This window comes from Nerophis ophidion, linkage group LG04 (assembly GCF_033978795.1).
Source record: "Nerophis ophidion isolate RoL-2023_Sa linkage group LG04, RoL_Noph_v1.0, whole genome shotgun sequence".
NCBI classification, from domain to species: Eukaryota; Metazoa; Chordata; class Actinopteri; order Syngnathiformes; family Syngnathidae; genus Nerophis; species Nerophis ophidion.
The window spans coordinates 69445408-69472389 of record NC_084614.1 but is presented as its reverse complement, the minus strand read 5'-3'; the positions used below and the strand labels follow the sequence as shown (position 1 = coordinate 69472389).

Genomic DNA, 26982 nt, shown 5'->3' with positions numbered 1-26982 from the left:
ACAATATAAACAGTAACTATCATGTTAAAAATAAATGCCAGTAAGAGCAGCAAAGGGATACAGTGAAAACAGGACGGACACAATATACTAATAGCCTAAACTGTTTTTTAAAACATTTTTTTATTGACATTTTTGACACACAGTTAACAACACAATTCTAATGAAATGTTCCCCCCCCCCTTTACTCAACCCCCCCCCCCCCCCCCCAAAAAAAAACAGTCAAATAAGTACAGGCAAATATTGATATAAAGCCACAGAAAACGAATAGTTTTATTTAAACCTGCTGCCATCACATGGTGATTTTCTTTGTTTATTTATTTATTATGCAATATCACTTTAATCACAATGATTTTATTGGTTTATTAGGTATTATAATTTATAGTTCTACAGCAGGGGTGTCAAACTCATTTTTAGATCGGGGGCCACATGGAGAAAAATGTACGGGCTGGTAAAATCACGGTACAATAATGTAAAAATAAAGATGACTTCAGTTTGTTTTCTGTGTTTATAAATAGAACAAGCACATTCTGAAAATGTACAAATCATAATGTTGTTTTTTTGTTTTTTTTACACTTACGTGTTGTGGTTACCATGAATTGATTAACGTGGACCCCGACTTAAACAAGTTGAAAAACTTATTCCGGTGTTACCATTTAGAGGTCAATTGTATGGAATATGTACTGAACTGTGCAATCTAATAATAAAAGTATCAATCAATGGTTAATAATATTCTATCTTTATTTGTTGTTATTTATACTTTCTGAATAAAATACCTAATAGTGTTCATCAGTCAACTCATTGGTGTTAATTTTCAATCCATCAAGGTAAAAAAATCATATCAAAATGAAATTACAGGATGTTATTCATGTAGTTTGCTCAGTTTCCTCGACTAGTGCACTAACGTTTTTTATTTTTTTTTACATATAGCACCATCTACAAAGATACAAAGAATTGCTATTGCGACATCTAGTGGACACATTTAGAACAGTAGTTTCTTTCATTCAAAAATTTCCGCTCATTTTCTATACTTTGCAAACTCATCCCGCGAGCCGGATAAAACCTGTTCAGACCCGCGAAGCCGTACATTTGACACCCCTGTTGTACAGTGTGCCTGTATACTAGTGATCGTTTGTGTATTTTTAAAATGTTTTTATGTTTTATATGGCCCTGCGATGAGGGGGCAACTTGTCCAGGGTGTACCCCACCTTCTGCCTGATTGTAGCTGAGATAGGCTTGCTTCAATTTGTCTTCACGCTGAATTACAAATGTTTGCACAACTGTTTTACTTACGGGTATTAAAGAAACCTTGACCTTAAACTAGAATGGAGGAAAAAACTGTTTTTAACCCATTTGACCTAGAATCTGATCTTGCTGTACAGGCGCACCTCCTTGATTAACCCAACATTTTCAGTAAATTGTAATGGACACGGTTATGATGTTGGTTTATTTAAATTTGCTAAGCATGACCACATCCAATTCATTGGTATTAGTGCACACTTATTTTATTATCACTTTAGTAGTTTCCCCTTTTCCTTCTCATTGTTTTAAATCTTGAAAAAATGCTTTCAGATATGCTGCTCCTTGGCCTTTGAATGACTTGCAAAAGGATCTGAGGTTGCCTGATTTCTTTGGCGGCATTTCAGGCCATTTTAAAGCATCGAGAAAGTGTTTCTTTTGGGCATTGTACTCGTTTTTAATTGAGGTGTGTGACCGCTGCTGTTTCTGTTGTTGTCGTCATGTATTTCTTTAACTTTGTTTTGCTGCCTTCTTGGCAAGGTCACTCTTGGAAAAGAGATTTTAACCTAAGTAAAGTAACACTGAGTCTTTTAAAATTTGTTTGTCTGCAGCGAGCCACCTCATTGAGAGAGAGATCCGACCAGCTTCTTTATTATAGGGCACTTTTGTTTCAGTTTTGCACACATTTCTATGAATGTAGTAGGAATTAATTTAACTGTATTTCATTACTAATGCACTGTTTTTAAAGTTGCAAATGATAAACCCCTGCAAATGATAAACCCTTACTTAGTGAAACAAAAATCATCAGTATACATAAAATAAAGATGCATCAATGATCGTTTTTTTAATCGAATCATAGCTCCCGTATCGTAATCAAATCGTGACGTGGCCAAAGATTCCCACCTCAATCTAGTACAGAGACATTCTTGATGAAAACCAAAGCTTCCCATCCAATCTGATGGAGGTTGAGAGGTGCTAAAAAAAAAAAAAAGGGATGTAACTTAAAGGCCTACTGAAACCCACTACTACCGACCACACAGTCTGATAGTTTATATATCAATGATGAAATATTAACATTGCAACACATGCCAATACGGCCGGTTAAGTTTACTAAATTTCAATTTTAAATTTCGCGCGGAAGTATCATGCTAAATCGGCGCGGTATGCGCGTGACGTCACGCATTGTAGAGGACGTTTTGGTTCAGCACCGTTCACAGCTATAAGTCGTCTTTTTTTGCATCGCATAATTCCACAGTATTATGGACATCTGTGTTGCTGAATCTTTTGCAATTTGTTCAATTAATAATGGAGACGTTAAAGAAGAAAGATGTAGGTGGGAAGCGGTGTATTGCGGCCGTCTTTAGCAACACAAACACAGCCGCTGTTTCCTTGTTTACATTCCCGAAAGAGGACAGTGAAGCTTTACTATGGAACAGAGCGGTCAAGCTAATATGGTTCCCTACCACATGTTAACCGGCAGGTTTCGGTGACAAAATGGTGGTAATAAGTCGGCTCTTACCATAGACATGAGCGGAGAGCTTGCGTCGTTCCTCCTGCACCCGTCAAAGACCCAGCTGCGGACTCTCTTGCCTCCTCCCACCGGCCGCCCCCGACCGTCGGATGCTTCCACCGTGGAGGAGGGAGAAAAAAAATTCTCAGCCCGGCCCCAACGGCTGCCTTTGCCTCGGAGACACTGGCGGTCACCACACCTATGGCCACACCCCTCCGACTTTCAGGTTGTACAGGAACGACCATATAATCTCACTAAAACACTAGTAACACAATAAGCAGATAAGGGATTTTCTAGAATTATCCTAGTAAATTTGTCTAATAACATCTGAATCGCTCTGCCGTCTAGTTTTTTTTCTTGTAGTCCTTCACTCTCCCTTTTCTCATCCACGAATCTTTCATCCTCGCTTAAATTAATGGGGAACTCGTCGCTTTCTCGGTCCGAATCGCTCTCGCTGCTGGTGGCCATGATTGTAAACAATGTGCGGATGTGAGGAGATCCACAACCCGTGACGTCAAGCGCACATCGTCTGCTACTTTCGGTACAGGCAAGGCTTTTTTATTAGCGACCAAAAGTCGCAAACTTTATCGTCGATGTTCTCTACTAAATCCTTTCAGCAAAAATATGGCAATATCGCAAAATGATCAAGTATGACACATAGAATGGACCTGCTATCCCCGTTTAAACAAGAAAATCTCATTTCAGTAAGCCTTTAATGTGGCACACCGCCACTGCCATATCATTGCTGCCACACCTTGAAAATACGATTTTTATTAATGTGAAAACTAATTCAAACAATATAATATATTGTAGCCTACAGAAGAAGTCACACAAAGTTTGACGCTATTTTTAATTTATATTGCCAATCTTATGCTATAAAACAGCACATTTCAAACAGGATTTACCTCCCGCGCAAAACACTTTCATCTGTATGCTTCCCCAGACACACAACATTTTCCTCATTGTGCGCCACTCTCCTTTCAGGCACGGATGGTGTGTTTGTGATCATGGGGGGAAAAAACATCAGATAAAAACCACACAAACATAAAACATTACCATCCAGCAGATCATTGCAGTATGAATTGATATATATATATATATATAAACTAGTATGTGTTTGTTTTGAGGACTGGTGATGCACCGAAAACTTGGTCATCCAAAAAAAGACTTTGATCACTGAAAAGAGCCCTGCCGCAACCGGATGTAATCAACATGCACGCAATTTGGGACGCAACTTTAATATATCCCAGATCTACCCGCAGACAATCTACAGAATGTGCAAATACAAACCCCAAAACCAGTGAAGTTGGCATGTTGTGTAAATCGTAATAAAAACAGAATACAATGATTTTCAAATCCTTTTTAACCTATATTCAATTGAATAGACTGCAAAGATAAGATACTTTATGTTCAAACTGGAAAACTTTATTTTTCACAAATATTATCTCATTTGGAATTTAATGCCTGCATCATGTTTCAAAAAAGCTGGCACATGTGGCAAAATAGACTGACAAAGTTGAGGAATGCTCATCGAACACCTATTTGGAACATCCCACAGGTGAACAGGCTAATTGGGAACAGGTGGGTGCCATGATTGGGTATAAAAGCAGCTTCCATGAAATGCTTAGTCATTCACAAACAAGGATGGGGAAAGGGTCACTACTTTCTGAACAAATGCGTGAGCAAATTGTCAAACAGTTTTAGAATAACATTTCTCAACGAGCTATTGCAAGGAATTTAAGGATTTCACCATCTAAGGTCTGTATAATCATCAAAAGGTTCAGAGAACCTGGAGAAATCACTGCATGTAAGCGATGATATTACGACCCGTGACCATCGAGCCCTCAGGCCATACTGCCTCAAAAAGTGACATCAATTTGTAAAGGATATTACCACATGGGCTCAGGAACACTTCAGATAACCACTGTCAGTAACTACAGTACGTCGCTACATCTGTAAGTGCAAGTTAAAACTTTACTATGCAAAGCGAAAGCCAATTATCAACAACACCCAGAATTGCCGCCGGGTTCGATGGGCCCGAGCTTATCTAAAATGGACTGATGCAAAGTGTAAAAGTGTTCTGTGGTCTGACGAGTCCACATTTCAAATTGTTTTGGAAACTGTGGACGTCATGTCCTCCAGAACAAAGAGGAAAAGAACCATCCGGATTGTGTTAGGCGCAGAGTTCAAAAGGCAGCATTTGTGATGGTATGGGGGTGTATTGGTGCCCACGTCATGGGTAATTTACACATCTGTTAAGGCGCCATTAAAGCTGAAAGGTACATACAGGTTTTGGAGCAACCTATGTTGCCATCCAAGCAACGTTATCATGGACGCCCCTGCTTATTTCAGCAAGACATTGCCGAGCCACGTGTTACAACAGCGTGGCTTCATAGTAAAAGAGTGCGGGTACTAGACTGGCCTGCCTTTAGTCCAGACCTGTCTCCCATTGAAAATGTGTGGCGCAATATTAGGCCTAAAATACCACAACGGAGACCCCGGCCTGTTGAACAACTTAAGCTGTTCGGCAAGCAAAAATGGGAAAAAATTCCACCTGAAAAGCTCCAAAAATTGGTCTCCTCAGTTCCCAAATGTTTACTGAGTGTTGTTAATAGGAAAAGCCATGTAACACAGTGGTAAAAATGCCCCTGTGCCAACTTTTTCGCAATGTGTTGCTGCCATTAGATTCTAACTTGATGATTTGCCCCAAAAAATTAAGTTTCTCAGTTCGAACATTAAATATCTTGTCTTTGTAGTCTCTTCAGTTGAATAGAAGTTGAAAAGGATTTGCAAATCATTTTATTCTGTTTTTATGTACGTATTACACAACGTGCAAACTTCACTAGTTTTGTGCAATAAGCAGCAACAATCGAAAATATGGCACAACGATATACCGTATTTCCTTGAATTGCCGCCGTGGCGCTAATTAATTTAAAACCCCTTCTCACTCCTGCGCTTACCAAAGGCATGCGGTAAAAGTAAGCATGCGCTAATTATTTTAAAACCTCTTCTCACTCCGGCACTTACCAAAGGTATGCAGTAAAAATTTGATTGTGATGTAAGCGTTAACCTTAAATCCTACTGAATAGCTCTTAATCTTCTTCCCTTTATGCGATTTCAAATTACCGGTATTGAAATCAGCCTCCTCCATTTTGAAAATGATGACAGGGGAAGTGTCACTCGTGACGTCACAAGTTTGACCAGGCGGTAATACTAAGCATGCGCTAATTATTTTGGTTAGCGAGTTTGATCCGGCAGTAATTCAAGGCAGGCGCATACTATATGCCCTGCGGCGATTCAAGGAAATACGGTATGTTAAAACTAATTGCCAGTAATAGATTTGTTTTTAAATGTATGTATACTTTTTTTTAGCCTTTTTAAAAATAAAATGGGAATTATATAGCGCTTTTCTCAAGGGACTCAACGCACTTTACATAGTGAAACCCAATATCTAAGTTACAATTAAACCAGTGTGGGTGGCACTGGGAGCAGGTGGGTAAAGTGTCTTGCCCAAAGACACAAGGGCAGTGACTAGGATGGTGGAAGCGGGAATCGAACCTGCAACCCTCAAGTTGCTGGCACGGCCACTCTACCAACCGAGCTATGCCGCCCTCGTATCATATCGTAATTTATGCGGTGATGTGATGGTGACTACGCCCCCACCGCCGAAAGTATCTTGGGGAATCCCTGGAATGGGCGAAACTCTCCAAAGATAAGTGTGCTAACTGCCAAGTTTGTGGCATTGTATTCAAAAACACTTGAGGCTGTAATTGCTGCCAAAGGTACATCAACAAAGTATTGAGCAAAGCCTATGAATACTTACGTAAATGTAATTTATTTATTTTTAATAAATTTGCAAAAAAAATACAAACCCCGTTTCCATATGAGTTGGGAAATTGTGTTAGATGTAAATATAAACGGAATACAATGATTTGAAAATAATTTTCAACCCATATTCAGTTGAATATGCTACAAAGACAACATATTTGATGTTCAAACTGATAAACATTTTTTTTTTGTGCAAATAATCATAAACTTTAAAATTTGATGACAGCAACACGTGCCAAAGAAGTTGGGAAAGGTGGCAATAAATACTGATAAAGTTGAGAAATTCTCATAAAACACTTATTTGGAACATCCCACAGGTGTGCAGGCTAATTGGGAACAGGTGGGTGCCATGATTGGGTATAAAAGCAGCTTCCATGAAATGCTAAGTAATTCAAAAACAAGGAGGGGCGAGCTGTCGTATTTGAGGCTTCATAATGCGCCACACATTTTCCATGGGAGACAGGTCTGGACTGCAGCAGGCCAGGAAAGTACCCACACTCTTTTACTACGAAACAACGCTGTTATAACACGTGGCTTGGCATTGTCTTGCTGAAATAAGCAGGGGCGTCCATGATAACGTTCCTTGGATGACAACATATGTTGCTCCAAAACCTGTATGGACCATTCAGCATTAGTGGTGCCTTCACAGATTTGTAAGTTACCCATGCCTTGGGCACTAATACACCCCCATACCATCACAGATGCTGGCCTTTGAACTTTGCGCCTATAACAATCCGAATGGTTATTTTCCTCTTTGTTCTGGAGGACACCACGTCCTCCGTTTCCAAATATAATTTGAAATGTGGACTTTCCACTTTGCATAAGTCCATCTTAGGTGAGGTCGGGCCCAGCGAAGCCAGCGGTGTTCCTTGGTGTTGTTGATAAATAGGATTGGCTTTGCATAGTAGAGTTTTAACTTGCACTTACAGATGTAGCGACCAACTGTAGTTACTGACAGTGGTTTTATGAATTCTTCCTGAGCCCATGTGGTGATATCCTTTACACACTGTCGGTTTTTGATGCAGTACCACCTGAGGGATCAAAAGTCCGCAATATCATCGCATACGTGCAGTGAATTCTCCAGATTTTCTGAACTTTTTGATGATTTTACGGACCGTAGATGGTAAAATCCCTAAATTCCTTGCAACAGCTTGTTGAGAAATGTTGTTCTAAAACTGTTTGACAATTTGCTTACAAACTGGTGACCCTCCCCCCATCCTTGTTTGTGAATTACTTAGCATTTCATGGAAGCTGCTTTTATACCCAATCATGGCACCCACCTGTTCCCAATTAGCCTGCACATCTGTGGGATGTTTCAAATAAGTTTGATGAGCATTCCTCAACTTTATCAGTGTTTATTGCCACCTTTCCCAACTTCTTTGTCACATGTTGCTGGCATCAAATTCTAAAGTTAATGATTATTTGCAAAAAAAAAAAAGTTTATCAGTTTGAACATCAAATATGTTGTCTTTGTAGCATATTCAACTGAATATGGGTTGAAAATGATCTGCAAATCATTGTATTCCATTTATATTTACATCTAACACAATTTCCCAACTCATGGAAACGGGGTTTGTACAAATAGAAAACCTTTCCACATTGTCTTAATGGGGTATTGTGTGTGGAGTTTTGAGGACAAACATTTTTATTCCATTTTATTAATTCATTCCATTTTGTAACAAGATAAAATGTGAAAAGGTGAAGTGCTGTCAGTACTTTTTGGAGTCACTGTATACTGGTACATATGTTGCAAATTTTATATCTTAAATAAATCACGTTTTAATACAAAAAATCAATATATGATTTAAAAAAAATTAAAAAAATTTCAGAAAAAACATTTCAAAAAAAGGGGAAAAAATGATCTTATTTTGCGATTGTATTTTTATTAAAATGTAAAAAAAAGTGGGTTAGCGTTTAATGGAAACATATTCAAAGTTTTATTTTGTCATTAAAAAAGTAAAATTATGTGGTTTTATTTAAAAAACTTTTTTTTTAGGTTTTTTGTAAAATAAAACTAAACCAAAAATAAATACATTTTAGAAATTAAGTGGAAATTGCTTTACCAAATTTGCTGACTCCATCTTCTCTTTTTTTTAAATCTAAAATTCAAATTCTTTCTTCACGTAAAAAAAAAACCAAAACAGATATACAGTACGTTTTCCCTCCTTTTAAATCAGGAAAACAAAAAAAATTAGGGACGTGAACGTTTTCTACTCAGGACGATTTATTTTGGAGATTAAATGAGTCCTCTCAAGTTGTGTACTTTGAAAAGGTATAAAAGGAAAGGCATAGTTCAAACACTATGCAGTATTTTTAAGATGATCTCCATGATATATATATATTACAAAAAACAAAACATACATTGAGTCCTTCCTGTGAAACATCACATAATTTAGAATGCACGTTAAGATGAACCATATGTGTCTTCCGGGACTATGTTAAGCTAAATGCTCCCCGTAGAAACGCAATGTCCTGCAGGTTCTATGAAAAGTGGATTCATAGGATAATTATAAAGCTGCGGCGCCGTCTAAAAAGTTCATCAAGTCACTTGGTAAAAAAGTTCAAGTTTTTAGTGAGGAACTTTGAAGGTGAAATGGCCACAGAAAGTGCAGTCCTCTCAAATAGGATGTTGTCGAATGTGGCACGAGGCTCCTCTCGGAGTCATTGTCTAATATCTTACACGTCAACAGAACGTCTTTCGAGTGTCTACGAGACTAGGGCTGGTCGGGGGGGCTGGCGGCGACCGCCTCGTCGTTGCTGCTGTCCACTTCCTGTTCCATGGGGCTGTCCTCCTCCAGCTGCTGGCTGGTGTAGTTGGTAATCTCCAGGAAGCCGCTGGGCTCCACCACCACGTTGGACTGGCTCGAGTCCGGCAGGATGGAGTACTGAGGGATCACCTGCATGCCAAGTAAACATCACGCACACACTTTTAGGACACAAAGTAGTAGTTCCATTTCAGGTCCAGTTTTTATACTCTGAATCCAAACTGAAAATTAAGCCTCCTTGCATTCTGTAAAAATACATGAATGTATACAACCACAATGCACCCTGCCAGGCGCAGTTTTGACTTAACCATGCGTTCCATTGAAAAACGCTCAATGATAGTGCAGGGGCGCTTCCTAGTGGGGAAGTTGGTGCATTACAGTTTTATCAAACCCTTGATAGAAAGGTCCTAAAAATTTTTCATTTTCTGTAAATACATTTTAAGAGAGGAGAGGGAGATTTAAATACCATGTTTTTCCAGATTTTCTTTCAGCTTTTAATCTGAGTTGAAAAAAAAAGAAGCAATTTTTGTTGTTTTTTTATAAAAATGATTTAAAAAATATGTATCTCCAAATATAAAAAAAATTTGCAAAAAAATGATTTCAGCCTTTTGGATAAGGAAAAGAAAAATAAATACATTTTTATATCAATTTAATTGAAAAAAAAAAAGTGTTTTTTTGTTGTCGGTGCCATTTTCTGGATTTGAATACAAAAAAAACATGTGTCTCCAAATTCTGTTAAAAAACTATAATTATGCCTAAAACATTTTTTTGTCATTTGCAAATCAACAGTCTAGACCAATGGTCCCCAACCACTCCATTGGTACCGGGCCGCAGAATAATTTTTTATAATTTTTTTTTTTTTAATTTAAATTTTTTATTTTTTTATAAAATCAACATAAAAAACACAAAATACACTTACAATTAGTGCACCAACCCAAAAAACCTCCCTTTTTAATGACAAAAGAAAAAAAAAAAAATACAAAAAATAAAAATAAATTATCAAGCGTTGACCGGTCCGCAGCAACAAAAAGGTTGGGGACCACTGGTCTAGACGTTTTAGGGTATATCCATTAAGGTGTTCGTATATGGGCACCTAACGATTTGATCGGGTTCCAATTCTTAGGGTAACGATTAGATTCTTGAACCGATTCTCAAATCAATTCTCGCAATCAATTACTTGGTATAATAAATATAGTGAAACTTTTTCTAAACAGGTTTAAGGTTAGAAAAGCTCCTTCGTTTGCATGGAGAGGGATTAAAACTTCCATCCATTTTCTACCGCTTGTCACTTTTGGGGTTGCGGGTGGTCGCTGGAGCCTATCACAGCTGCAATCGGGCTTAAAAAAAATATTCTTGTAAAACAACCACCATTATTTATCTTCAATTGATTTTTGAAAATTATGAATTGATTTAGAATTGGGATGAATAAGAATCACAATTCAGATTTGAATAGATTTTTTTGTGCACCCCGAATATCAATGCTTTTGTGCCGTTTTCCTTTTTCCGCTGCATGTTTTGAAAATGTTTGTTTTTCTTTTATATAAAAGGTAAAGCTAAAAAAAAAGGACGCCCATTTTCTCTAGAATTTTTCCACATCTGAGTTTGGTAAAAGCCGTACCTCAATAACCTCCATGTCGCTTTTACTGGGCTGCACGCGGCTGAACTGCTGCGCCTTGGAGTGGGCGTGATGATGCGCCGCGGTCGCCGCCGCTGCTGAGCTGGTTATGAACTGACCCGAATCCAGCGTACCGGAGACAGCCTGGACCTCCAGTGTTTTCCCCAGGGGAGCGCAGTCGCTGGAGGAGTCCACCACCATGGACTCGATGCTGGGGTCGATCTCGGCCTCCATCATGGAGATCTTCAGGATGTCCGACACAGACGGCTTGTCCAACGACAGCCCCGAGCTGGACTCCGGGATGAGCTTGGCGGCTGCCTCGCCGCTGAAGACGGGTGATGTGTGATGGGAGCTGCCGAAGGTGATCTTAGTGACGGTGGCGCTCTGGGTGATGATTGGCTGCTGTGGTGAAAGACGGTGAGTTTTGAATCAGGTGAACTTTCGCCACCTTAAAACATTGGAATAGTGCACAGGTATGTCAAAATTGAGTTCCGTCTCACCTGGCTGGAGGTGGTCTTATCTGCGCTGACAGGGTGGTGGGCTTGCAGCGGAGGCGGGTGGGACATGGACGTGTGCAGAGGCCTGTGGTGGGACGTGGGCGCTTGCTGGAGCTTGGGCAGCTGCGGCGTCACCGGCGGCGTGATGGACCCCTGAGGTTTGGGCTGACTCTGCTCTCTGAGTTTGGGGAGTTTCTTCGTTAAATTGGGCGTGGCGAGAAAGGCTGCTGGGGAGGACGAGGAAGGCTGGCTGATCTGAGGTTTGCTCTGCAGTTGTGGCGGAGCTGACGGCTGCTCGGGGTCCAGCCTGCTCGCGACTGATGACTGAGCAGCGGCAGCGGGGTGCTTGGTAGCGTCCGTGGCTGGCTGGCTGCTGGAGCGGTAAAACAAGCCCGTCTGAGGGTCCAAAGTGTCGCCTTCCAGCTCACTCACCTCCAACACAGAGTCTGTTTTACCATCAGATGGCTTAAAAAAAAGAAGAAAAAAAGACAATGTCACTGATTGAACATGGCAACATGTACGAACCCCGTTTCCATATGAGTTGGGAAATTGTGTTGGATGTAAATGTAAACAGAATACATCCATCCATCTTCTTCTGCTTATCCGAGGTCGGGTTGCGGGGGCAGCAGCCTAAGCAGGGAAGCCCAGACTTTCCTCTCCCCAGCCACTTCGTCTAGCTCTTCCCGGGGGATCCCGAGGCGTTCCCAGGCCAGCCGGGAGACATAGTCTTCCCAACGTGACCTGAGTCTTCCCTGTGGCCTCCTACCGGTTGGACGTGCCCTAAACACCTCCCTAGAGAGGCGTTTGGGTGGCATCCTGACCAGATACTCGAACCATCTCATCTGGCTCCTCTCGATGTGGAGGAGCAGCGGCTTTACTTTGAGTTCCTCCCTGATGGCAGAGCTTCTCACCCTATCTCTAAGGGAGAGAGAGCCCCGCCACACGGCGGAGGAAACTCATTTCGGCCGCTTGCACCCGTGATGTTTTCCTTTCGGTCATGACCCAAAGCTCTAAACAGAATACAATGATTTCCAAATCCTTTTCAACCCATATTCAATTCAATGAATTTAACCTGCAATTACAGATGTAACAACCAACTGTAGTTACTGACAGTGGTTTTATGAAGTGTTCCTGAGCCCATGTGGTGATATACTTTACACACTGATGTCAGTTTTTGATGCAGTACCGCCTGAGGGATCAAAAGTCCGTAATATCGCTTACGTGCAATGATTTCTCCAGATTCTCTGAACTTTTTGATGATTTTACAGACAGTAGATGGTAAAATCCCTAAATTCCTTGCAATAGCTCGTTGAGAAATGTTGTTCTAAAACTGTTTGACAATTTGCTTACAAAGTGGTGACCCTCGCCCCATCCTTGTTTGTGAATGACTTAGCATTTCATGGAAGCTGTTTTTATACCCAATCATGGCACCCACCTGTTCCCAATTAGCCTGCACACCTGTGGGATGTCTTATATAAGTGTTTGATGAGCATTCCTCAACTTTATCAGTATTTATTGCCACCTATCCCAACTTCTTTGTCACGTGTTGCTGGCATCAATTTCTAAAGTTAATGATTATTTGCAAAAAAAAAAAAGTTGATCAGTTTGACCATCAAATATGTTGTCTTTGTAGAATATTCAACTGAATATGGGTTGAAAATGATTAGCAAATCTTCGTATTACGTTTATATTTACATCTAACACAATTTCCCAACTCACATGGAAACGGGGTTTGTACTTTAGAGAGAATGTCACTGCTTCTTCCTCACCCTGAGGCTGATGTGCGTAACTGTAGCTGCGGGAGGAGCGGCAGCTGGTTTGGTTACCAAGGTGATCTGGCTTTTGCAGGGCTGTGCCTGCTGCGGTGGCGGCGGCTGTTGCTGGGCTGAGGACATGACCACTTTTTCCTCCGAGGTCACGCCCACCCGGCAGACTTGACCTGGCCGAGCAATCAATCGTCAATCGTCCAACCCGTCAATATATAGGAGAACAATGCCGAGACACGAGGCGGGCACCTGCTGCGGCGACATCAGCGCTTGCTTCGGCCTCCGAGCTGGTCGGCTTGGAGGATTCCGGAGTAGCCTTCTTCTCCTGGGCCAGCTGGATGGGCACGGCCATCTGGCTCAGGTCGATGGTGTGCTGCCGGGGTTTGGACTCTTGGCCCTTCTCCTTCACTGTGGATACGTCAGCAACAATGTTCCACTTAGAATGATTGGCTGCACACAACCACCAGGTACCCCACAGGACATCCTTCACTGATGATTGAAGTGAACTGTTGTATGAGCAAGCCCCACCTGAGCTCTGCTGCAGCTCCAGTAGCGCTTTAATGGTGGACGTGGCAGACTGGGATTCGTCGGCAGACACCTCCTGGTAGATGATAGTCGGGGTGGACTCCACTGCCACTTCCTGCTCAGTCCAATTGTGCTCTCTGGAGGACACTAAGTGGAGCACAGGCTGCGAATCTTGTGGAACAATGGAAAGGAGAAGAAAATCAAGTTTTCCCTTCCCACACATCAGACCTCCAGAAATGTTCTCTTACCGCCGCTGTGGGACGTCTCGCCGACCGAGCTGCCGCTGCTGCTTTCCGTGAAGCTGCCGCTGTCGTCTTTGGCGGCCGTGTCCTGACTCAAAACCTGACTCACGTCAGCCGCGCGCGTCACCTGCTGCAGTGTCTCGGTGACGAGCTGCCGTGTCTGTTCGCTCACCACAGCAGCCTGGAAGACTGGCTTGGGCTTGATGAGCACCTGAGAGCAACACAAGTCACTCAATATAAAATCAACCTGACTATTATTCTTATTTTGTGGTTAATTTCAAATCATAGTCTCTTACCTGGGTCTTGCCTTGCTGGCCATAGACGATCTTGGTGGGGATGATCTTGGTGGCGGTGGACGAGCCTGCACTCATGCCCTTGGGCTGAGTGACGATCATCTTGGTGATGGGCCTGGAAGTGGTGATTATGGCCGGTTTGCTACCCTGAACAGCCTGCAGGCCCTTCTCGCCCTGCCAACACATTTGGTGAGAGACTTCAGCATTGTGTAAGACTGTTGTCACCAACCTTTTCGAGCCCAAGATCCCTGGTGTCAGCCAAAAAACAAAGCACGATCTACCCGTGCGTCAACTATGTTTTATGTTAGTGTAATGTAATTATATATATACAGTGGGGCAAAAAAGTATTTAGTCAGCCACTGATTGTGCAAGTTCTCGCATTTAGAATGATGACTGAGGTCTGTAATTTTCATCATAGGTACGCTTCAACTGTTAAAGACAGAGTGTGAAAAAAACCCCAAGAATTCACCTTGCAGGAATTTTAAAGCATTTATTTGTAAATTATGGTGGAAAATAAGTATTTGGTCAACCATTCAAAGCTCATTGATGGAAGGAGGTTTTGGCTCAAAATCTCACAATACATGGCCCCATTCATTCTTTCCTTAACACGGATCAATCGTCCTGTCCCCTTAGCAGAAAAACAGCCCCAAAGCATGATAGGGCCCAATGTGTATGTGTGTATAAATTATATGTGCACTGCAAACATCTGCTGTACAGTATGCATGTTTGGGTCCCTTTTTTTTTTCAGGAACGCTAATACCAAAACTCACAATGTCCGATAGAGATCTAAAAAACGTTATGACAGACCACCTCAAAAAAACGCAATGGAATTTTACAGTTTTTTTTACTGAATGGGACCCCCAGAATGTACATGCAAATAAAGAAAGTGGGATTGACGATATTAACTATGAACAATAAAACACTGATTATTAACAACATATGAACGTCGATCCTCTTATTTCTCAAACGAGCTCCTCGATAGTTGTTTATCTTTTACAATTAAGCAAAACAACAAAAATGTAAAAAACAGCAAAATATGAATGCAAAGAGTAATAAACACCTACGATATGATATATTATAATGTAAAAATGTGCGGTCATTTAAAAACGACATTGCACATCATAATGGCGGCGACAGTTTTAATGTTAAAGGTCTGAGTTGAGTTTATACCAAAAAGTTCTATTTTTGTTTCATCTGACCACATGACATTCTCCCAATCCCCTGCTGTATCATCCATGTATCCATTTTGGTATAAACTCAACTCGTCGTGTTTGGAGAAAGAAGAATACCGAGTTGCATCCCAAGAACACCAAACCTACTGTGAAGCATGGGGGTGGAAACATCATGCTTTGGGGCTGTTTTTCTGCTAAGGGGACAGGACGATTGATCCGTGTTAAGGAAAGAATGAATGGGGCCATGTATTGTGAGAGTTTGACCCAAAACCTCTTTCCATCAGTGAGAGCTTTGAATGGTTGACCAAATACTTATTTTCCACTTTAATTTACAAAAAAAAGTATTTAAAATTCCTACAAAGTGAATTCCTGGATTTTTTTTAACATTCTGTCTCTCACAGTTGAAGTGTACCTATGATGAAAATTACAGACCTCTGTTATCATTTTAAGTGGGAGAACTTGCACAATTAGTGGCTGACTAAATACCTTTTTGCCCCACTGTGTGTGTGTGTGTATATATATATATATATATATATATATATATATATATATATATATATATGGATATATATATATATATATATATATATATGTATATATATATATATATAAATACACACATACATAATTTATACACACACACGTGTGTGTATTTATATGTATATGCGTACAAAGCTTTGTCTTTAAAAAAAAAAAAAAAATTACATATATTTTTTTTAAAGACAAAGCTTATGTGTTATTATTGGCCGATTACAACATTTTTGTCTCTTTCCTCATTGTTTCTTGCCGTTTTCCCAATTTTTGCTGGTGTTTTTGTTTTTTGTAAAAAGGTACAGTACCTAGAGCTAATGACAAACGAGTCACGGGCCACAGGTGGCCTCTGTTTCACAATTTGGGTACCCCTGCTGTAGAAGCTAATTGTTTACGTACACTATACTTTTAATACTGTAGTATATCTATTCAATATATGGTCACATATGGGACGCGAGTCACATGGTTTTCTTACGTCAGTGCAGGAAGTGGTAAAATCAACCGTTCACCTGACGGATTTTCCTATGTGATAAAGACGGGACAAACGGGGAAGTCCTTAAGCTGCCGCCTTGTTTTATCATATATTACAGCCTTTGCATAAGTCAATGTGCAATTTTGTTTTTATAATAAATCAACATAAAATCCGTACTTTGGAGCAATATTCATGGACTCTAGTACAGTGCTTTTCAACCACAGTGCCGCAACACACTAGTGTGCCGTGAGATAGTCTGGTGTGCCGTCGGAGATATCTAATTTCAGATATTTGGGTTAAAAATATTGTTTTGCAAACCAGTAATTGTAGTCTGCAAATGATGTGTTGTTGTTGAACCGTGTAATACTCTTCCATATCACTAGGTGGCAGCCGGTAGCTAATTGCTTGTAAATGTCGCAAGCAGCGGGGGGCAGGGTGCAGGTAAAAAGGTATCTAATGCTTAAACCAAAAATAAACAAAAGTTGAGGGCCCCTAAGAAAATAAATTGAATCTTAGAGAAGGCTATGCAGAACGAAACTAAAACTGAACTGGCTGCAAAGTAAACAGAAACAGAATGCTGGACGACAGCAAATACTTACTGTGGAGCAAAGACGGCGTCCACAATGTACATCCGAACATGACAACCAACAATGTCCCCACAAAGAAGGATAAAAACAACTGAAATATTCTTGATTGATAAAACGAAATGGTTTGGGGAAATATCGCTCAAAAGGAAAACATGAAACTGTTCCAGGAAAACACCAAAAAAGAGAAAAATCCACCAAGATAGGAGCACAGGACAAGAAGTAAAACACTACACACAGGAAAATAACCAAAAAACTCCAAATAAGTCAGGGTGTGATGTGACAGTACACCTACTTTGAGACAAGAGCTATAGTGATGCATAATTGGTTATGCTTTAAAGTCACATCCAACAATTGCGACAACAACTTTTTACTGTCACCTGAGTTTCGTATTTTTAATGATTTCTGCTGGTGGTGTACCTCCGCATTTTTTCAACGCAAAAACTGTGCCTTGGCTCAAAAAAGGTTGAAAAACACTGCTTTAGTATATGGCTTGTGGGTTCCCGTCGCAGGCGAGCAATGATGGTCATGGACTCGTGGTTAAGGGACGAGTTGTTTGATGTTGGATGCTAGAAATTGTCCGATGGATTGCAACAATCAGTCTTAATGCATTGTTGCAGCTCCATGATTTCTGAGCATGTCATGCAATGCGTGTTTAAGAGACGAGCGGGTGTGGTGGGCGGCGTTGAGAGGTGCGGGTTGAGAGGCTGAAGAGAGAGACGCTTGTCGGCGTGTTCAGTGTTAAAATGCTGGACGACGATAGATCTTTAAATACTATCGTCATATCACGATAAGGCATGATGATGCCGACACATTCTAGCTGCGTCTTGCAAATTTGACAGCGACAAGCGAACGGAAGGCATCAACGCAACATAGCATCCTTACTAGCGACTGATGTCCCTCCACGGTATAGCTTCTGAATCACTAATCCTCGCCGCCAGCAAACTGTTCCTTACAAGTATCATTATCACTGGAGTACTAGAGGATAAGGAATAGCTAAACATGCTACACTGCACATCGTAGGAGGATAAGCTAACTAAGCTATAGCTCTTGAATGCAAATAAGGGTGGGCGGATCAATACAAATCTCAACAGTAACGATACCAAATAGTTTCAGTATATTGTCAATACAGTCAAACCTTGATTTACAAACCCATATTTTGTATTTATTCTTCGCAAACTTTTCGATTTACGAGTTATAAGACCCAGCCAAATATGCTTATGTGTGCAAAACCGTGTCTCTGTGTACAAATGTTCCATACATTTCACAAAAATATGGACTTTTGTCGAGGCTGGAACCTATTATTCATACTAACATTGTTTGTTATGGAAACATTTGCTTCACTATACGAACTTTACAATTTACAAACCCTGTTCAGGTACCAATTAACTTTGTAAATCCAAATTCTACTGTACACCAGTGATTGCTATTGTCACACAATCGTTTCAGGTTATCTTGTACTATTGACTTCATTATACATTGTGTATGTCATAAAAGGGAACAAGGAAGTAATTGAAATACTCATTGATATTGTAAGATTACAGTTGTGATCAAAAATGTAATCATTAAATGATCCTGAATATATTAAAGGCCTACTGAAACCCACTACTACCCACCACGCAGTCTGATAGTTTGTATATCAATGATGAAATATTAACATTGCAACACATGCCAATACAGCCTTTTTAGTTTACTAAATTGCAATTTTAAATTTCCCGGGAGTTTCGTTTTGAAAACGTTGTGTAATGATTACGTGTACGCAAGACGTCGCGGGTTTTAAGGAAATATGAGCGCTGCGCAAACACACAGCTAAAAGTAGTCTGCTTTAACCGCATAATTACACAGTATTTTGGAGATCTGTGTTGCTGAGCCTATTTTACAATTTGTTCAATTAATATTGGAGAAGTCAAAGTAGAAAGATGGAGTTGGGAAGCTTTGGCCTTTAGCCACACAAACACACGGTGATTCCTTGTTTAAAATTCCCGGAGGTGAAACTTTACTATGGATCAGAGTGCGGTCGAGCGAACATGAATCACGACAGAATGTCAACCAGCAGGTTTCGGTGGGAAAATTGCGGTAAAAAGTCGCTTCTTACCGGATATCAGCTGAGCTTGTGCCGTCCATAGCTGCCGTCGACTCCCCTGAGACACTGCGCGTCAACACACACCTCCGACTATCAGGTACTATTAAACTCACTAAAACACTAGCAAAACAACAGAAAGATAAGGGATTTCCCAGAATTATCCTAGTAAATGTGTCTAAAAACATCGCAATCCGTCCCAATGCAATCAGGTTTTTTTTTTTTAGTCCGTCGCTATCAATATCCTCAAACACAAATCTTTCATCCTCGCTCAAATTAATGAGGAAATTGTCATTTGCTCGGTCCGAATAGCACTTTTTGTTGGAGGCTCCCATTAAAATCAATGTGAATATGTGAGGAGTAGAGATGCGCAGATAAGCAATTATATCATCCGCAACCGCATCACCAAAGTCGTTATCCACCCGCCGTCCACCGAACCAACATTTTATCAGAACTGCAACCGCCTGCCCGTTGAAATACATCAGAGGTCGGCCACCTTTACCACTCAAAGAGCTATTTAAACCCATTTCACAGAGTAGACAATGAGAGCCGCTGACGTTCTCGCGAATATCCAATAGAGTTCATCCTGATAACACGAATAAGAGTGTGTTGTGAAGCCATTGCCTTTGACACCTTCAACAACATGTACGAACCGTTTGCCAGTCCAGCAACATGTTGTATGCGGTTTCCGCAGATACATGTACAAGATTGAAGGGCATACTGGGTGTGATATAAACAATTTTAAAACTCTTACTAATATGCGCCACGCTGTGAAGCCACACCAAACAAGAATGACAAACACATTTCAGGAGAACATCTTCACAGTAACACAACATAAACGCAACAAAACAAATACCCAGAATCCTTTGCATCCGTGATAGTTCCTGAATATACAGTATTTTACACCCCCGCAGGCCCAACCCCGCCCACCTTACCGACGCACGGATGCAAAGGGTTCTGGGTTTTTGTTGTGTTGTGTTTATGTTGTGTTACTTTGAGGATGTTCTCCCGAAATGTGTTTGTCATTCTTGTTTGGTGTGGCTTCACAGCGTGGCGCATATTGCTAAGAGTGTTAAAATTGTTTATATCACAACCATTAGTGTACTCTGTGTCACCCAGTATGCCTTGCAGTCGTGTGCGTGCTGCCGCGGGAGCCACATACAACATGATGCTGGACTGACAAGCAGATCGTACATGTTGCAGAAGGCGTCAAAGCCAATGGCTTCATACAACGCCCTAATACTTATTAACTGGGTGACTGCCGGCAGTCATTCTAGAGAAAGTTAGCGTCTCATATTGTCTTCATCGCTTTGTGACACGGGTCCTAAATGGCTCTTTGAATGGTAAAGGACACCGATCCCTGAACCATGTATATCAAATATTTCCGGATGGTTCAACCGCCACCCGCCCGAATCTAATTAAAATCTATTTTTTCGTCATGTCACTTGCCTGACCCGCGGTTTATCCGCGGACTCTGCGGATGAGACCGCAAACCGCGCATCTCTAGTAAGGAGCCATCAACATGTGACGTCATCGTCTGCGACTTCCGGTAGAGGCAGGGCTTTTCTCTAAGCACCGAAAGTTTTGAACTTTATCGTGGATGTTCTCTACAAAATCCTTTCAGCAAAAATATGGCAATATCGCGAAATGATCAAGTATGACACATAGAATGGACCTGCTATCCCCTTTTAAATAAAAAAATCTCATTTCAGTAGGCCTTTAAATATGATTATTGGTATGGCCAATGCTGCCCCTGTAACTACTTTGTTACAAATGTGTAGTAAACACCAGAAGAATAAGTACTTTTTAGATTTTATCAGAAAAGTAGAAAGAACATGTTACAACAGAAATTAACTATGTATTAGCATGTAAATTAATATTAGTTTTGACAAAATAATACAACTGTAAATGACACTGTTACTGCATATGTCAGCAGCTGAAATAGGAGGCTTTGTAACCCCTTTTAAAATGGTTCAATTATCTTTCACACTAAAAAATCTGTAAATAGTTATTGCAAAAGGCTCCAATATACTGTATATGACAACAGATTTCAGGCCGTGTCGCCCATTTATAATCAACACTAGTGAGATGCCACTTGAGCGTCAGGCGTTTGACTAACCGCAGCGTTCAACAGCGTGGTGACCACGTTCTTGCCGGGCAGCCCCTGGATGGTCGCTCCCTTGCCTGTGGTTTTCTGAACCACAATGACGTTCGGTTTGGACGTCATGGGGATGGTGGTGATCTTTGTTGTGGTGCCTGGTCGGGAGGAAAACATTATCAAACATCTGAATGAATGAGGGAACTATTCTGATGCAGCAGGTCTGTGGGATCTCCGCATGGAAGAATGTGGAATGTGATGATGCTGCTTCATGCTGAAGCAATGCATGCTTACATGTCTTCAGTTTGTTCAGGCCCATCTAGTTTACTGGCAAGAGATGACATTTGTGCAGGAAAAACTCAAAGTACATCTTGGTAGTGATATCACAATACAGCTGCGTAATATCCAAGCCCGTCTGACAAAAAGTGAATGGAGAGGCTGACTGTTAATGTTCTCATAAAGGATGTATATCGTTAAGATTTTATCGATACAATACCCTAATTGGTACTGGTACTCTATGTAATTGGTGTAAATAAAGATTTTAAAAATGCATTTTTTGGCACAACAGATTAAAATCATGTAACATATCACAGCAGGGAAGTCTTATCAAGACCTGCTTTAATTCTTAAACAAGTTATTGTTGTTTGCAATACAAGGCAGTTCTGGCATCGTCTTGTAAAGACTACACAGATCCATTACAATTACACTCAGCTGGAAATAATATTTATATAGGCAGAGCACAGACCTTTTACATTGAACTTTATATCATATAATTTATGTCATATCATATAATTCAATGTAATCAATTAGCATATTAAGTGGGTGTGTAGTTTACCAAGGTGTGTTTTGATGCCACGCAAACACGGTGCAATGGAGTGACGTTAGATTGTGACTAGAAACCGGTCAGCGGAAGCTGTCTTGCTTTTAGCAACTTTATGAATTATTACATTACTTCAGGGCTATTTAACTAAACGATGCAGAGGGCCGCAGTTTCAAAAGCTGGATATCAAAATGTGGATGTTTTGTCAGAAAGTGCCTCAGCAAGTTATATTTTTTGAGTCCGTGATTACATAATTGCAAAGTAAACAAATCTTCAATAAATTAATTGTTCTGCCCTCACTACTCGTTTTCAGCATGTGCAGCTAGTTAAAAGCATGAAAAAACAGAAGCTCCAGGTTTGGTTGAGGATTAATGTTATTTATTTTCAATTATTTTCCTTCCTTAGTTTTATTTCTTTACACTTTGTCCTTTATTTAGGTTTGCAAGACTGAAAATATAAACATAAAAGTATGACATATGTTCTGTGTTTTACATAAAGTCCATTTTGTATTTTAAATAAACAAAATAGGTTTAGTGTCAATACATTCAAACAATAAACTAGAAATGTTACATAAATAGAAATAACACAACATTCCCACACCAAACATTGCACGTATTGTAGTTAAATGCCTACTGAAATGAGATTTTCCTTTTTAAACAGGGATAGCAGGTCCATTCTATGTGTCATACTTGATCATTTTGCGATATCGCCATATTTTTGCTAAAAGGATTTAGGAGAGAACATCGACGATAAAGTTCGCAACTTTTGGTCGCTAATAAAAAAGCCTTGCCTGTACCGGAAGTAGCAGACGATGTGCGCGTGACCTCACGGGTTGTGGAGCTCCTCACATCCTCACATTGTTTACAATCATACCCACCAGCAGCGAGAGCGATTCGGACCGAGAAAGCGACGATTTCCCCATTAATTTGGGCGAGGATGAAAGATTTGTGGATGAAGATAGTGAGAATGAAGGACTAGAGGGAAAAAAAAAAGGCGAGGGCAGTGGGAACGATTCAGATTTTATTAGACACATTTACTAGGATAATTCTGGAAAATCCCTTATCTGCTTATTGTGTTACTAGTGTTTTAGTGAGATTATATGGTATCTGGAAGTCGGTGGGGTGTGGCCACGGGTGTGGTGACCGCCAGTGTCTCCGGTGGGAGGAGGTAAGAGAGTCCGCAGCTGCAGGAGGACGCAAGCTCCGCTCATGTCTACGGTAAGAGCCGACTTATTACCACAATTTCCTCACCGAAACCTGCTGGTTGACATGTGGTCGGGAACCATGTTCGCTTGACCGCTCTGTTCCATAGTAAAGCTTCACCTTCGGGAATGCAAACAATCAAACACCGGCTGTGGTTTGTGTTGCTAAAGGCAGCTGCAATTCACCGCTTCCCACCTACATCTTTCTTCTTTGACTTCTCCATTATTAATTGAACAAATTGCAAAAGATTCCGCAACACAGATGTCCAGAATACTGTGTGATTATGCAATTAAAGCAGACGACTTTTAGCCGTGATCAGTGCTGGAAGAACATGTCCGCTACATCCGGTGACGTCACACGCACGCGGCAACATACGCGTCATCATTCCGCGACGCTTTAAACAAAATACTTCGCGGGAAATTTAAAATTGCAATTTAGTAAACTAAACCGGCTTTATTGGCATGTGTTGCAATGTTAAGATTTCATCATTGATATATAAACTATCATACTGCCTGGTCGGTAGTAGTGGGTTTCAGTAGGCCTTTAAACATAAGGTGTAGCGTTGTCGCCCTCTTCTGGCCAAATTTAGTGCTACATGTAATAAACTAGGTTTAATGGGCAGACAAAAAACATCACGACCCCGAATACGAAAGACATCAAGAGGTCTGCAATTTCAATACAAAACAAACTAAATATCTTTATGCACAATATCTACAAATGTTTGACAAAGTTTCGTGATGAAGCTTACACGCTGGGATTTCTACTATTGTTGCTGCCTGTCTTGATCAATGACTGGAGCACTTGCTCGGGGTGGAACATTCATACTTTGTTGTCCAGTCGATGCTAAAAGTCAGAGATTTGCGATTTATTTTGATTTTTCTTTTCAGGGTTATATGAGTAATCTTCTTCTACTCACCCCATAATTGTGACACATATGCCTCGCTGTTGCCCCCTGAAAGGTGGCGGAAGTAATGCATAAATCATCAACCCTAGTATTAATGGTTTTATCGAGCCTATTTGGACGATGTTCACCGGGCCAAATGAAAAGCTGTGGCGGGCCACCGGTTGAATAATCCTACATTACTCCAAATTTTCCCTTTTTTGGGCAGATTAATATTGGCCTGTGGATTACCGGATTGCTTGACACTGGACCTTGAGGCTCTTTTAAGCACAATATATTGTGTTAGAAATGTTTGTGTGGTGTTGCTTCTTTTTTTGTAGTTATCCCAAGATTATCACATCATATAGGGCTGGGCAATGTGGTAAAAAATAAATAAATAAATAAATTATCCGATCTCCATTACTATTACAATTTTAACATGATCTTTAACCTGCATCTGTACTAAAAACCAAATAAAGTAGAGATTAGTTCAATGTTTTAACATTATAAATGAATAAAAAGTAGTAAATTAAGTAACAAAAATCACAATAACAATGTACCAATATATTTCAGTTTACATGTTTCCAAGTAAAAAAAGAATGCCTCAATGGTCTAACTACAGTATTGGAAGCTGTCACGTATTCATCAACTTACCAATGACGATGTTTGATCGCGTCCACAACTGGCTGCAGATGTAACAAGTGTTTTTCACACAGCTTTGTAGTGACAAGTAGTCATATTTGCAAAATAAACATATTACCTGAGACGTAGAAGTCATTTGGGAAATGTTTGGCTCTGTATTTTAGAGTTAGTTTGGTAGTTTGAGGTGGTCATGTGTGCCGGAGGCAGAAACAGAAAACAGCCCCAGAAGGGTGAATCCTGCAGGGCCGCCGTGTATAGTGAGCGGGCCCCTGGCTGGCACGACTCCATGGAGGTGAGTGTTGCCCTTTTATTCTCAATGACAGCATTTCAGTCACATTACAACAATTTCCGCGACTTTTCGCATTTAGATTCTGTTTTTAGCAAACATTGGTTCTGTCCGCTATTCCAAAGACATGTAAATCTATGGTTCCTTTCACTTCCGCGAACCCAGAATTTAGGCGGTAAATGTTGACTCTGATTGGCTGTTCTGCCGAGTGCCTTAATGCTTTGCAGCGGCACCTGAATGAATTTGACAGTGCACGCGTGTCATAATTCTGACATATCAGATGGATAAAAAAAACTAACCGATAGCAGTATCATTGGTCCAGAATTTTTCCGGTCCGCTTGGACTGACCAAATTAGGAACCAGTAACTAAAAACACTGGTACTCGGTATACATCCCTAGTTCTCATATGCCAAACATAATTCTTAACAAGATAGGAAATAATTACTTTGTTTTATTGAAGACTCAGATTTTAAAGCTCTTGTCCGTAGGGCTTTGGGATAAAACTATATCAATAAAAAATGCGTTTTTAATTGCGCTCTCTTTATTTTCATGACTATTTACATTGTAAATTGTCACTGAAGGCATCAAAACCATGAATGAACACGTGGAGTTATGTACTTAACAAAAAAGGGGAAATAACTGAAAACACGTTTTATGTTTTAGTTTCTTCAAAATAGCCACCCTTTGCTCTGATTACTGCTTTGCACACTCTTGGCATTCTCCTGATGAGCTTCAAGCACACCTGTGAAAGTAATCAGAACAAAGGGTGGCTCTTTTGAAGAAACTAGAATATCAAACATGTTTTCAGTTATTTCAACTCCACATGTTCATTTGTAGTTTTGAGGCCTTCAGTGACTATCTACAATGTAAATAGTCATGAAAATAAAGAAAACGCATTGAATGAGAAGAAGTGTCCAAACTTTTGGCCTGTACTGTACATATATTTATATATTTTTATTTTGTCAGAAGAAACCACAAGTTGCAAAGCAAGGTTGGTTGCATGAGCAATGGCACTCAGTCTTGTAACCAAGCAACGCAAAAAGTGATCACTGATCAGTGGAAGTGACTTTGTTTAAAAAAATATCATCCATTATGGATATTGGGCGATATAAAAAACTTCTATTGTGATACAGTTTTCAGCCATATCGTCCAGCCCTACTTTGCTGTTCCGAAGTCGCTGGCCTACCTGACATGAGGTTGCTGCTGAGGATCTTCCCTCCCAGTGTGGCTAAAGACTTGGGGACCACCGTGATGATGCTCCCGCTTGTGGTCTTGACGTAGGTGGCGCCACTTGCTGAGGTCGAGATTCTGGCACCGATGTTGGGGGTCACAGTGGGCCTTGTGTAGGTGGTCTGGGTAGCTACGCATGAAAAACAGCACAAGTGTTTCTCCTTTTGTTCCCAGTTGGGAGGTTTAGGGTTAGCTTAGTGACCAACCTGTGGGCTGAGTGACCAGTTTGGTGGTCATGATGGCGCCATTGCTACTGACAACCATGATGGGTGAGGAGCTGCTGCCGGACAGAGCCACCGACGACGGCTTGGGCAGAATTTTGCTGGGCTGAACCTGCTGAGTGATGATCTTCACTCCTGTGCACGCAGAAAGTGTTACTACTGGAAGGAGCAATTAAAATGACAGTGTCTCGTCGGACCTACCAGACTCTTGCTTGATCTGAATGGTTGGCTTCGCTGAGGTGGTGGCGCTGCTCTGGGCCTGGCTTACGCTAGAAGCGCCCATTGGCAAGGTCTGCAGCTGTTTGGGCGATTGCTGCTTGGAGAACTGGGTCAGGATCTGAGTTGGAGAGCCCACCAGAGTTTTAGGGGAGGGGAGTCTGGCTGAGGCAACTTTCACTCCTGCTGAGGCCGCACCTTTGGTAGAAAGTACAATAAATTTCAAGCTATGCCGCCTCCAAGTGGTGGTAAATGTTATACAAAGAAAGCA

The 26982-nt window shown here is 40.8% G+C and overlaps 1 protein-coding gene across 3 annotated transcripts in view; it reads right to left on the bottom strand.

Moving 5' to 3' along the window:
• Positions 1-8780: 8780 nt before the first annotated feature.
• emsy (EMSY transcriptional repressor, BRCA2 interacting) overlaps positions 8781-26982 on the bottom strand; it is a 28738-nt gene continuing 10536 nt past the window's right edge. The window contains exons 9-20 of one of the 3 annotated variants that reach the window (XM_061898901.1): positions 26697-26909; positions 26481-26630; positions 26231-26404; positions 21236-21372; positions 14281-14451; positions 13991-14195; positions 13746-13913; positions 13467-13625; positions 13221-13390; positions 11455-11916; positions 10958-11353; positions 8781-9471 (exon numbers count right to left, since the gene is read on the bottom strand). In XM_061898901.1, coding sequence (XP_061754885.1) covers positions 9289-9471; positions 10958-11353; positions 11455-11916; positions 13221-13390; positions 13467-13625; positions 13746-13913; positions 13991-14195; positions 14281-14451; positions 21236-21372; positions 26231-26404; positions 26481-26630; positions 26697-26909 — 2588 coding nt within the window. In that variant the 3' untranslated portion in view covers positions 8781-9288. Of the gene's footprint in view, positions 9472-10957; positions 11357-11454; positions 11917-13220; positions 13391-13466; positions 13626-13745; positions 13914-13990; positions 14196-14280; positions 14452-21235; positions 21373-26230; positions 26405-26480; positions 26631-26696; positions 26910-26982 lie in introns of all 3 variants that reach the window. The other 2 variants (XM_061898900.1, XM_061898902.1) reach the window with 2 other exon arrangements.